A 15,000-nucleotide genomic window follows, 5' to 3' on the forward strand; every position below is an offset into this window, starting at 1 on the left:
GTTGTACTAATAGTAAAAGCACTAACAAATATGTGTAATTATCAAGAATAATGTGCATGTGTCATTGTTACATTGTGAATATTGTATTCTTTATCATAGTTGAATAGTGTATATTGTGTGCATGAAAAAATAAGAAAATAGTATTTGTGCAGTGGTAATTAAACACATCATCCTAAATATGAGCATTCACTCTTATATCTGTTGCTTATTCCACAGAGGCTCAGACTTTTTGAAGTTTGTGCGTAATGTAGATTTTTTCCTAATTTTGCATTAAATCGATAAAATGCGGAAATCCTTCCAGAAAGTAAAAATTGACACAGTTGTGAAATAATTAGTCTTCGTATTTAAATGCTTCTATGATGGAACAGTGAAAAAAAAATTAGACTAAGAAATATTGAAGAGACAGTATTTAATGGCATATATATGTGTATAAAACAAATGTATTTATCCAGCATTTGATAATGTTCGCATTTCTTACACCATGGTGTAAACATTTTCAATAAACCGAACCAGAAAGGGTATCACCCAAGTACTCACTGTTATTTTTTTGTTTTTTCGTCTTTTCCTGCCGATCATAGGATCGGTCTCGTGTGGCAGAGCCCTCGTCTGGAATGAGCACACCTGGTTCGCGCACGTCCTCAGTTCTTCCAGATCTCTTGCCACAAGTAAGTGAGAAACCCAACTGGGTTAGTTGTTATTGCTCACCAAAATGTGCTGAATGGCATTTAAGAGCTACAAATTCTCACACTCACAGGGGAGAGAACCCAATACATCTCAAGCTGCCTGGAAACTATACCCCATGAATGGGTACATGAAGATGGAATTTCATGTTTATTTTTAATTTGTTCAGTCAAAGACTTTAAGCTACACCAAATATATTTATGATAGCAACAACGGAGACAACATACATAAACCTAAGGGCAGAAACACATTAAATATTGCAACATGAGAGTATTGTGTAATATTTGCTAATTATGGTGAATCATTTGTGTTTCTCCTTACAAAAATGTTTTTTTCTGCTCAGTTCATCCCAGTAAGGTGAGCTTCATACCATACATGACTGCAAAACATCTGATTGGACATGACTCAGCCTGAAAAGAGGCTGTCAAAATTTTAGTTGCAAACATCATATAGATAATGCACAGGATACTCTTAGAAGGAAAACTAATATTAATGTAGCTGCTATTTATTTGTGTGTACAGAAATAAGACCACCATATATTGTAAGCATCACATTTAAAACTTGCATTTACATTCACACAAAGGACTAGAATTACACTGAAAAAGAGAAAATGAGGCATACGTTGAGCTTCAGAAAAGGCAGTTTGTTACAATTAGATATGTACTTTTCCATATCCTTTATTTATTTCTTTTTTTTTTTTCTTTCTTTTTTTGTTGTTTTTACTTTTTTCTTTTTATTAGTATTTTTTATGTTTCCCACATTATATCACATATCACCTTTTCCGCACTGTTTTGAAACAGTCCATCTCTAGCGAAATTTGTAAATACAGTGAAAATTTTGATATATAAATCCTTATTCATTGTTCGATTGAATGGAGAAGTTGAAGTAGCAAGCTTAAACATCTCTGTTTCATTGGCTACACAAGTCCTTTCTTTGGTTGAAAGGCATTCCCTGTCACATGCCCTTATCAGTTCTGACATCTGCAATCTTTCTTCCAGGCATCCAATAGTCCTAATGGATCACGCCACGACAAGTCCACTAGTGAAGAGGTCAGTATATTTCCCAGGCGTTTGGAGAGTTGTTCAAGAGTTTTGCTTGTTTCCCCTGCTCATTTTTGGATCTCCAAAGAAATGATTTTGCTTTTGCTATGAATTTTCTGGGTGTAATTTTTGTAGTATTTATGATAGAGTTAGGTGAGGAAAGAAGGAGCCAAACAGACAGTTTAGGGAGTGTGTCTAAAATTAAACATTGCATCAGACATGCATACACACATGCATGCATGTACAATCTTACATGCATACAAGCACAGTGAGTAATAAACACAAAAAAGACTGACATGAATTAACACACACAACCAGCCAACAGACCAAAAGCAACAAACACAGACGAATATTAATACAAGAAAATGTAACTGTCACATGCATCATTAAAAGCCATTTAGGATTGTTATAAGAGTGGGAACAGTTTGATATTTTCAGTCTACAATCTGAAATAGATTTGTTACATAAATATGACACAATAGGATATGGGAGTAGAACCTGTCTTTTCCGCATTTTGTGTAGGCACATTCATCACACTTTTCTTTGTAAAGTTAATGCCATAGATTAATGAGTATATGAACTGCATGGGAAAAAAAGTGGGAATTAAAATATGGGAATAAAAATTATATAAAATAAATGTAAAAGTAGGTATTTTGTACTTAAGAATTATGTTCTTTAAATGAATACGCCTAATTATATGTATAAGCTAGGGATATTCTTGGATATTTTTTGTGATAAAAGAATCTTTCCTTTCTATAGTGCAAAGTTGAAATCAATGGATTTAGTTGATATGGTGAAAATATAGTTACGGGATGGGTTGGTGCAGGGATGGAGTGGTTAGGCTGGGTGGTGTTTGTGTTGATTGCGTATTTGTGCATGTGTGCATATTTGCATGTGTGTTTATTTGCATTATATATATATATATATATATATATATATATATTTATACTATATAATTATATATATTATATATATAATATATATATTAGATATGTATATCACACACACACACACACACACACACACACACACACACACACACACACACACACACACACACACACACACACACACACACACACACACACATATTTATATATAAATTATATATATATATATATATATATATATATATATATATATACACATACATATATATACACATATATATGTATATATATACAATATATATACATAAATATATATATATATACATATACACATGCATACATAAATATACATATATACATACATATATATGTGTATGTGTATGTGTGTGTATATATATATATATATATATATATATATATATATATATATAATATCGATGTATTATACTTATATATTATACATACATATATACATATACATATATATATATATATATATATATATATATATATATATATATATATATACATACATGTATATATACACATGTATATATACACATGTATATATACACATATATACACATATATATACACATATATATATATATATATATATATATATATATATATATATATATATATATACATATATATATACATATATACATATATATATATATATATATATATATATATATACATATATATATATACATATATATATATATATATATATATATATATATATATATATATATATATATATACACATACATAAATATATATGATATTTTAAGTATTCAGATAGTGGCACCCTGAAGATTATATCTTATATCTTTTACCTGTATATGGTGTTTTATTAAAGAAGTGTCTCTCCTGGGGAAAAAAATAATAATATAGAAAGTTTCGGCTAGAAATCAGGAATGCACATAGTCATATTTATTTGTAAGGAAGTAATTTAGCAAACATTTGGCAATATAAATGCAAGTGTAATATTTATATAAAGCATGTACAAAGCATATCATATACAAATTACTTTGGTACTCTTTGCACTTTCTCATGTTTGATATTGTATTTATTTTTGCATGTGCATTTATCCAATACATATGTATGAAGTTCTCATGTACAGGAAGGAAGCACAAATGTTTGTCAGTGTCACAGTCTCTCTCCACCCTTTTTATAAAAGTGCACATTCTCTTGAAACTGTTGTGAATGTAAATCAGATTTTGAATTCTGTGAATCCATATTTGTAATATATATTGAAGTGTAAGATACATGGTGACATTATGCCATTTGTCTTGCATGCGGACTAACTGTTGAATGTCGTGCTGAGTAACTAACACAAGTGGACATCTCACCGCCACTAACAAGTAAGTATTCGGTTGCCATGCACACCCACAAAGGGACAGAACAATTTTGGTGTGCATGGAAGCAGTTTCTTTTTCCATTCCTTCTGTAGTGGTAGGGGTGCTTGCTTGCTTTTTTTTCTTTTGATATTAGTCATGTGCATCTCTTGCTCTGCACTAATGCATATTGATTTTTTTCTGTTTTCACATATGCCTTTTGTTATAGGATTTGTGTAAAGATATGTATATGCACATGTACATGTGCGTGAGAATGTACTAAGAGTGAGAGAGTGTGTGTTTGTGTGTGTGTCTGTGTGTCTGTATGTATTTGGTTGTTTGTACAGAATAACAGTTTTGTATTCCAGTCTTGATTACATTATTTTAGGTAAAGAACCCTAGATGTGCCCAGATAAGATTGAATTATTTGCAATACAGACTCAAGTCTTCACTTTTAGTCAAAAGTCCATAATGCTACATAAGGATAACTTATTAGTCAATAGTATATAAATTTTGTGTGTATATATACATATATATTTATGTATATACATAGATATGCATATATGTGCGCTTACATACCAATATATGTACATATAAGTGTATGCATATATGTATGTCTATATTTACATTTATATCCACATATATGTATGTATATGCATATATATATGTGTGTGTGTATGTATATATATATATATATATATATATATATATATACATATATATATATATATATATATATATATATATATATATATGTATATACATATATATGTGTGTGTGTATATATACATATATATATATATATATATATATATATATATATATATATATATATATATATATATGAATATACATATGTATATACATATACGTGCATATATACATATATATGTATATATGTGTATACATATATATACATATATATGTATGTGTGTATATACACATTTATATGTTTGTATTTATATGTATATGTATACATATACACATTTATATGTGTATATATGTATGTTTACACATATGTATGTATATGTATATATGGATATTCATGTATATATGTGTGTATATATAATGTATATGCATATATATATACATACATATACATATATTAAGTACTTCAAATTGTAGCTAGTATTGCATATCTTTAATTTTTTTGTATCTTTTAAGTAAGAATATTTCTTTTACACATTTCTTTCTTTCTTTTACTAATGTCACCTGTTTTATTACATTTTCAAAACTCATGCATACTAATTTCTGTTTTTATTTCCTATGTCATTCTGCTTTCTGTCAGTCTGTTTTATTTTACTTAATTGTTTATTAACAATTATTATTGTTGTTTGTTGACTTTTGATTATTATCACTGGATCACTGTAGTTCCTTATAAATGAATTCATGAAATACATGACTGTATTTCTGAAACTTCAAGACTTACATAGGAAATATTAGCTATTCAAGTGTATATTTTTGTTTTGTGATGATGATAAATAGCTTAAAGATTTACAAACATTTAATCTTGATATTCACACACAATAGCAGTAGATCCATTATACAATGAAATTAGCTTAAGCTAATATTCTCATTCTCTTTCTCTTTCTCTCTCCCTTTATCCCTACCTCTCTACCTTCCTCACCCTCTACCTCCATCTCTACCTCCCTCACCCTCTACCTCCATCTCTACCTCCCTCACCCTCTACCTCCATCTCTACCTCCCTCACCCTCTACCTCCATCTCTACCTCCCTCACCCTCTACCTCCATCTCTACCTCCCTCACCCTCTACCTCCATCTCTACCTCCCTCACCCTCTACCTCCATCTCTACCTCCCTCACCCTCTACCTCCATCTCAACCTCCCTCTACCCTCTACCTCCATCTCTACCTCCCTCACCCTCTCCCTTCTCTCTTTCTCCTTCTGCCTCTCCCTTCTCTCTTTCTCCTTCTGCCTCTCTCATCTCTCTTTCTCCTTCTGCCTCTCTCATCTCTCTTTCTCCTTCTACCTGTCTCATCTCTCTTTCTCCTTCTGCCTGTCTCATCTCTCTTTCTCCTTGAGCCTCTCTCTCTCTCTCTTTCTCCTTCTGCCTCTCTCTCTCTCTCTTTCTCCTTCTGCCTCTCTCTCTCTCTCTCTTTCTCCTTCTGCCTCTCCCTACCTCCCTCCCTCCCTCCCTCCCTCCCTCCCTCCCTCCCTCCCTCCCTCCCTCCCTCCCTCCCTCCCTCCCTCCATTCCTCTCTCTGTCTCCCCCATCTCTCTCCCTTTCTCCCTCTCCCCCATCTCTCTCCCTTTCTCCCTCTCCCCACCCTCTCTCCCTTTCTCCCTCTCCCCACCCTCTCTCTGCCTCTCTCTGCCTCTCTCTGCCTCTCTCTGCCTCTCTCTGCCTCTCTCTGCCTCTCTCTCTCTCTCTGTCTCTGCCTCTCTCTGCCTCTCTCTGCCTCTCTCTGCCTCTCTGTCTCTGCCTCTCTCTGCCTCTCTCTCTCTCTCTGTCTCTGCCTCTCTCTGCCTCTCTCTGCCTCTCTCTCTCTCTCTGTCTCTGCCTCTCTCTCTCTCTCTCTCTCTCTCTCTCTCTCTCTCTCTCTCTCTCTCTCTCTCTCTCTCTCTCTCTCTCTCTCTCCCTCCCTCCCTCCCTCCCTCCCTCCCTCCCTCCCTCCCTCCCTCCCTCCCTCCCTCCCTCCCTCCCTCCCTCCCTCCCTCCCTCCCTCCCTCCCTCCCTCCCTCCCTCCCTCCCTCCCTCCCTCCCTCCCTCCGTCCCCATTACCTTCTGTGCTCTCCTGCCCATACCTCCTATATTCTTGCTCACATCAAGTAGTTATTCAGCATCAACAGTAGAATGCCATTTAGCCTCTCTTTTTCTATTAATGCTTTGTAAATTATGCATACATATAGTTGCTATGCTAGGTAACTTATGAACAATAGAACTGAGTATGCTACTTCAATTTTTTGCTTCAAGGCATGAAGTTTAATTTTTGTTCATATTTGCTGATGATTTATATGTACTAGAAAAACTTGAATAGTTGTTAAATGTACAGTGTATAACTTTTTATGAAGTGTGCATGTCAGTGAGTCTTTATAGTGCTTTAGAATAGCTAAGGATGATTGTGCAATAGTCTCCTTTTTTCCACATTTTCTTTTTATTTTAAGTGAAACGGGAAGTTTGCAGTGTGTACTTTGCTTCCTTTCACAGTACCGACAAGCAGTTGGTAAGGGTACTCCTCCTCAACTTCAGAAAAAACAGCTGTCTTTCATGGCCTTCGGTTTCGGTGCTGGAGGAACGGGTCCTGGCAGGCGAGAGTCCCATATCAACATCAATGTAGCTCCTACGTCGCATGAAATCAACGACACCCCAGAAATTAGGAAATACAAGAAGAGATTCAATTCTGAGATCCTTTGTGCTTCTCTATGGGGTAAGTTTCTTGTTCTAAAAAGTACTGATAAATAAAGAGAAATGAAAAAAAAAAAAAATTAAAATCATACAGGGAGGGTTTTCAGTTAGATGTGTATATATATATTTTCATTTTTTATGATTTTGCAGGAGTTAACTTGCTGATTGGCACCGAAACTGGTCTTATGCTCCTCGATCGGTCAGGTGTAGGTAAGGTGTACCAGCTAATCTCTCGGCGAAGGTTCCAGCAAATGGAGGTGCTCTCTGATCAGAACATCCTGGTAACCATATCTGGGAAGAAAAACCGCGTGAGAGTCTACTATCTCTCTTGGCTCAAGTCCAAGATCCTTCGCACAGATGCTGTACGTTGCTTCTTTTTTTTTTTTTTGTAATATTCTTGTAATGTATACATATAACATATAAACAGATGTAGAAGAGTATGAATGAAAATTAATATCTTGACAATGCAAGATATCTGTATGACTGATTTTGATTACATCTCCATTAGAAATGCATACATCAGCAAAATTACAAAGCATATATATATATCACATATAGACTGAAGAATCACTAAACATCCATGACCTGTTGCACATTATTCACTGATCCTGGAGCCGAAACTACATCCTGTTTCACTATATTATCCTGTATTTGTTATAGGGTATATGATATACAGTTCAGTTACAGCTTTTATTGTATCGATTATCTTTTCACTCAGTGTATTACCTAAGCATCTGCTAATTGCCTAGGAAGTAGGGTTGAATTTTGTAGTAGGTGTCAGGTATGACAGAAGAGTATTTTGCCTTTCATACATATATATATATATATATATATATATATATATATATATATATATATATATATATATGTATATATATATATATATATTTATATATAATATATATTTTATATATAATATATATTTTATATATATATATATATATATATATATATATATATATATATATTTTATATGTATATATATTTTATATATATATATATATTTTATATGTATATATATTTTATATATATATATTTTATATATATATATGAAATATATATATATATATATATATATATACAATATATATATATAAAATATATAAATATATATATATATATGAAATATATATATATATATATATATATATATACAAATATATATATATAAAATATATATATATATATAAATAAAATATATATATATATAAAATATATATATATATATATATATAAAATATATATATATATATATATATATATATATATATACATATATATACACACACACACACACACACACACACACACACACACACACACACACACACACACACACACACACACACACACACACACACACACATTTACATATATACACATTTACATATATACACATATACATATATACACATATACACATACACATATATACACATACACATATATACACATACACATATACATACATACACATATACATACATACATACATACATACATACATACATACATACATACATACATACATACATACATACATACACACACACACACACACACACACACACACACACACACACACATACATACATACATACATACATACATACATACATACACACACACACACACACACACACACACACACACACACACATACACATACACATACACATACACATACACATTCACATACATACATACATACATACATACATACATACATACATACATACATACATACATACATACATACATACACACACACACACACACACACACACACACACACACACACACACACACACACACACACACACACACACACACACACACATATATATAGACATGTGTGTGTGTGTGTGTGTGTGTGTGTGTGTGTGTGTGTGTGTGTGTGTGTGTGTGTGTGTGTGTTAGTTCACTAGTTTATATCCTCTTTCGTCCTCCCTGTTCATTAACCTCTTCATGTAGGTATTAGATTCTTGAACATTTCTCCAACAGCAACAAGTCGAACGTCGCAACGGCTGGATCAATGTTGGAGACCTTCACGGGGCAGTTCATTTCAAGATTGTCAAATATGAGCGCATCAAGTTCCTGGTCATCGCCTTACGTGACTCCATTGAGATTTATGCATGGGCTCCTAAACCTTATCACAAATTTATGGCATTTAAGGTGAGTAATTTGATTTCGCAGGATTATTATGTCTGTGTGTCTGGGCTGATGTGGGTTTGATTTTTCAGGTCCTAGTCCTATTTGCATTATTTATTGATTATAATTTTCCTTTTATGAAGAGAAACTTAGCCTAGTTTGTAAGTAAATGCCATCTCAGCAATTTGCTTTACAAAATCGGATTTATTATAATATGCAGTATATATAAGAGGAGCAAGTGCGAACCAAATATAAAATGAAAGTGAGAGTTAATCCTAAATTATTTTTCTCCTTTTTTCTTTTCACCTTTGACTTTAATGTAATTCATTGATTAGTATTGAAACCATATATATATATATATATATATATATATATATATATATATATATATATATATATATATATACATACGAAAGATGGAATAATACAATGCTGCATTGATATAGATATATAACAACCCTCCCTGCCTAACACTTTTCCACCTCTCCTCATCCTCTTTCTTTATACTGACCTTTGAATTACACCTCCGTTTCCTTGCAGAGTTTTGGTGAGTTGGTCAAAAGCCTTGCCTCGTAGATCTGACAGTGGAGGAAGGCTCCCGACTCAAAGTGGTGTACGGCTCTAACCAAGGATTCCACGCTGTTGATGTTGACTCTGGACAAGTTTATGATATATATATCCCTAAACATGTAAGGAGTGGAAGCTTAAGATTTTAGTTTTTTTTTCTGCCTTCGCTATTCTTATTTCATTTTTTAGAACTGTTTGGATTCTGTGTTTTTTTGTTTTTTAATATTAATAGTAGTGTAGTAATGGTATAATTGTTTGTAGACATGTATAGATGCATTTTGAGGTAGTTCTAAGGATTTATGCATTTTCTATTTATTCTTTTCTCTGTTGCAGATCCAAGGCAGTATCACACCACACACGATAGTGACATTACCAAATAGTAATGGTCTACAACTACTTATCTGCTATGACAATGAAGGAGTTTATGTAAACACATATGGAAAGGTATTTATCAATCCTCAAGTATTTTACAATACTGTATCCCCAATCTAATGAAATGTTGATTTGGATGTACATATAACTGTCTTGATATATACATAGTAAAATAATGATAATATATTTGGGGGAATTCAGCGATATGTAATATGATGTTGTGTAAAGGGGGAATGGGGGCAGAGGAGAAAACCTTGGATGGATGAAATGTGCAAGGAGTTACCAGAATCACTAGTTCACACTCACTATGTTTCATTCACAAGAAGATAGAGGCAGGAAAACAACTCTTGATTGCCTCAGGCAGAGAGAGGGCCTGGAGGTGATGATGTGGGTGTGACTAAAGGAAACTTTTCAAACAGTAGAAGACATATTGGTGCCCATTACATACATCTCATTCATAATAAAAGAGTCATGGGGAAAATCCTTCCAATTTTTGACCTGCTTCCCATAATATTGGCAAAATAGGACTGTGATCTTTTGGTCATTTGATAAGCTGTATCAAGAAGGTGATAAGCCATTTTCCTTGGAACAGACTCAGTATCATCTCTCTTGGTAGTCTATATCTTTTCACTCTAACAATAAAAAAAAGTAATATTTTAATATTTGTATCATTTTTCAATATTTTAGTTATTCATTTTTCTGTAACACACCATGGTGTTCTCTCAGGAGAAGGCATGCTTTCATCTTATGGAGGGTACATTCTACTTCCATTTAACAGTGGGAATAATACAAGAGGCCCTTTGTAAATGCCCATAATGGTATATTCCTGTCACCAAACCCTCACCCAATTTTTTAAAGATGTGATGGTCATATTAACCAGATCCAAGAGGTTAAGATGTTCAAAATTCACCTCATACTTTGATGAAACTAATAATGAATACAGCATAGAATGAGCCAGCAGCATTGCCTGTATATCAAACCTAAACATTCACTGCAATTCATCTTTTGGCCAGTTTGGTTTGTTGAAGAACACACTGTATGTTTGTTAAAATTCAGGATATATCATAGTTTGTTCATAGGAAATACTAGTCATGAATTGTAATTTTCCAGACAGTTTACCTCCACATTATTCCTTTTGTTCCCCAGTCTTATGGCAGCAAAGCATTAGGGCCCTTTTCAGTGTTTGTCTGGGTTTCATGTATTCAACGAAAAACTAACTTTTAAGGTTTTTGAAAGTGTTTTTCAAGAGATTTTGGGGGGGTGGGGGGATGCCACAAAATTACAATTGCTATACCGTACTTTTTTCTAACTTCTTTAACAGTAGCTTAAAAATTACTGGACCAATTTTATAAAGGAAAAAAATTATTATTCAAGATCTCCATGAGTTGGTAAGGGTTTCAAAAAAGTGGAAAAAAGTAAATGGTCCCCATAATCCAAAACTATCCTCATGGTTTACAATAAACCTTTGACTATATCCCCCCAAAATTCAGATAACTCATTCGCTTTTAATTCTGTCTGAATTCAATTTCTCTTGCCCTCTTCCATTTTTATTTTAAATACATATTTTTAAGTATATTAGCAACCCCAGGGCTCTCACCAAGATAACTCACAAGTTACCATTCCACACAGGTGACAAAGAACATGATGCTGCAATGGGGTGAAATGCCAACGTCTGTAGCCTTCATCGGCACAGGCCAGATCATGGGCTGGGGTAACAAGGCTATTGAAATCCGGTCAGTGGAGACTGGACACCTTGATGGAGTCTTCATGCACAAGAAGGCACAGAAGCTGAAGTTCCTCTGTGAGCGTAATGATAAGGTGAGACTACCTGTGTATGTATGTGCATGTGTGAGTGCACATCTGCTTAATGTGTAATATGTAGTTCTGTTTTTTTAATAGGAAATTGGTTTTCTGGTATATTTCTATCTCTGCTTTATTTGAAGAGGGATCTTGGTCTTTCAAAATATTAGTTTATTAGTTGTTTATTATTGGAGCTGCATTTAATTTTATATGATATCCCTCATTTTCAGCAGTTAATTTAATATATGAATAACTTACTGGAAAGAAAAATCACTCATTGCATCATGTAATTCACAGGTATTCTTCTCATCAGCAAAGGGAGGATCGTCGTGCCAAATTTACTTTATGACGCTCAACAAACCTGGCATGGCAAACTGGTAGATGAGTCACCAGTGTGTAATGTAGATAACTGGTAACCCATCACCAAAGGGAATGTCTTCCTTGGTTACATTAGTATTTCAGGATCCAAGGAACAAACTGCCATGGCTGTATGTTAGATTGTCACCAGTAGAACAGGTGCTCATTCAGTCAAAACAGCTGAATGATTTCTGTCTTCAAGTAGGAAAAGAAAAAATAAATAAATATATAAAAAAGGCACTTAGGAATGTGAGAGACAGAGAGAGGGAGAGAGAGAGAGAGTGAGAGAGAGTGAGAGAGAGAGAGCGAGAGAGAGCGAGAGAATGCGAGAGAGAGCGAGAGAGAGAGAGAGAGCAAGAGCGAGAGCGAGAGCGAGAGAGAGCTTGAGTGAGTGAGAGAGTGAGAAAGGATTGAGTTGGCATGAACAAATGCCATCCTAGACATAGTAAACTGGCCCTTTAAGGCTACATGCAATGCCTAGAATGCATAACCAACTCCAGCCACCATTTATAACTCCTCTTGCTGTGGTTTCCAGCACGGGAAAGCTTCTTGTGCATTATGGTTGGGCTGATGAGTGTTGTAGTAACATGAACTCTTTCATTTTATTTTTTGTTTGTTTGTTTCCTGTTTTATATTATTTTTCATTTTAGTACTTTTTCATTTTACCTCAGATGGGTGCCACATAAAAGTTATCAAGGCAGAAACCATATCTGAAAGGTGATTGTACAAGTCTGCTCAGCATATCTGAAATATACTCTATGTATGGCAGATTTGACATTTGAATATATATATATAGATATTATAGCAAGGTCATGTAACTTGTTCAATATACTTGCTCAATTCAGGCCTTGTATGATTATTTTTTTTATATATTGAGGGTATGAAATTGCAGAATTAATGAAAAATTATGAGTGAATAAATTTTAAGATATTGACTGTTCTCTTTACCACAAATTTTACCTCCCAGAACTCATTGGTAGTAATGTGTAAAGTGTAAAAATGGGGAAAAAATGAATACCCAGAAAAAAATGTGTGCTGATATTGATAAACATGTGTAAAGATATGATGTGTTAGTATAGTGTAAAGGTACTCAGTTTTCGAGCTGCTGATAAACAGCTCGAAAATGTGATCCACCCTCCCCCTCCTCCCTCCTCCCCCAACCCCCAGAGGACAGTCTGAATGGCAGCAGGTAAGATAAGGACAGGGGACGGATGAAGACTGTTGCTAGGTGTGAGGATGGAGCATCATAGCAGGTTGTAGCACACATTGGGTAATGTTATAGGGTTGCTTTGAGCCATTTTGAGATGGACACACATGCCAAAAAAGGAAAAGAAATAAAAGAAAAAGAGAGAAAAAGAAAAGGAGTTGATTTTCTTTTCTAAAAATTTAGTTCACGACAAGAAATCAAAAAAGTTTGTGTTTGGGCATCACTTTTCTTGTATGAATTTTGTGTTCCACAAATGGGTTTCTCCATAGCAATGAAAACTATATATTGTATCCATACCCACCATCCTACCCAGTGTATGCAAAACCACATGCTGACAGATACTCCAAAGGTGTACTTTTCTATCTTTTTGCAGTCTTATCTGGGCCAGTGCCTTTTGGATGTGCAGACAAGTAAAAGATTTGCCATAGCGGAAAATCTGAAAGGGTTTGTGAGAGAAGTGGTTTGTGTACCCGACAGGATTCTTACATGTTTGTACACAGGATTGATGGTTTTGTCTTTGAACTGAGACATCATTCCATTCTTTATTTTTTATTTATTTATTTTTTTTAACTTATGATTTTTTTTCTTTTTTCAATGCAGTAAATGCAAATCATGGGGTCACATTCCTGTTGTAGACTGTGCAATGTAAATCTGAGCTTTTAAGTGAAGCCAAAGTGTGAAGATTTTAGCTAGAATTGAAGATATTTGCCCCTTTCCCTTAAACTTAGATTTATAAATGAAAAGAGTATGCATCCCTGTAGATGTAAAAAAAATAAATAAAAAAAAATGTATAAAAAAAATTTAAAATCTGTTTCTATGGTGCTCTCTCGTCATCCAAAGTAACAGTATGTATCATCTTAAAATGAGAAATCCGGAGGTCATGAGACAGCTGACCAATCTGTTCATCTAAGTTCTTTCTACCTTACAATTGGATTCAGCCAGAGTGGCCACAGTACTGTTGCACTTTTGACAAGTGTTCAGTGGGACACTACTAAAGAGAGAAAAAGAAAAAAAAACTATAAGAAAAAACAGAGGCATCATGAAGAGGTATAGAGGAAACAGCATCTCTAAATCCCTGCCACCATAATGTTACATAATTTCCCTCTCCTGATCATCATAAAATCATCATTTTGGTAAATGCTGTGCTATATATACTATATATTTCTCATTTATTTTTGCAAATTGGCAGATTTAGTTAGTTTTAAGCTTTGAAAATAAAGGGAA

The 15,000-nt window shown here is 33.8% G+C and overlaps 1 protein-coding gene across 1 annotated transcript in view; it reads left to right on the forward strand.

The window, feature by feature from the left end:
• LOC125042431 (traf2 and NCK-interacting protein kinase-like) overlaps positions 1-15,000 on the forward strand; it is a gene marked incomplete at its 5' end in the record, with an annotated part of 21,070 nt that overhangs the window by 5,202 nt on the left and 868 nt on the right. The window contains 10 exon segments of the mRNA XM_047638097.1: positions 579-665; positions 1,680-1,730; positions 7,126-7,345; positions 7,474-7,685; positions 9,328-9,498; positions 10,015-10,030; positions 10,033-10,163; positions 10,375-10,485; positions 12,043-12,231; positions 12,511-15,000. The exon segment at positions 12,511-15,000 is cut by the window's right edge and continues 868 nt beyond it. Of these exon segments, the coding sequence (XP_047494053.1) occupies positions 579-665; positions 1,680-1,730; positions 7,126-7,345; positions 7,474-7,685; positions 9,328-9,498; positions 10,015-10,030; positions 10,033-10,163; positions 10,375-10,485; positions 12,043-12,231; positions 12,511-12,594 (1,272 nt within the window).

The sequence above is a fragment of the Penaeus chinensis genome, chromosome 1, assembly GCF_019202785.1.
Source record: "Penaeus chinensis breed Huanghai No. 1 chromosome 1, ASM1920278v2, whole genome shotgun sequence".
Taxonomy (NCBI): domain Eukaryota; kingdom Metazoa; phylum Arthropoda; class Malacostraca; order Decapoda; family Penaeidae; genus Penaeus; species Penaeus chinensis.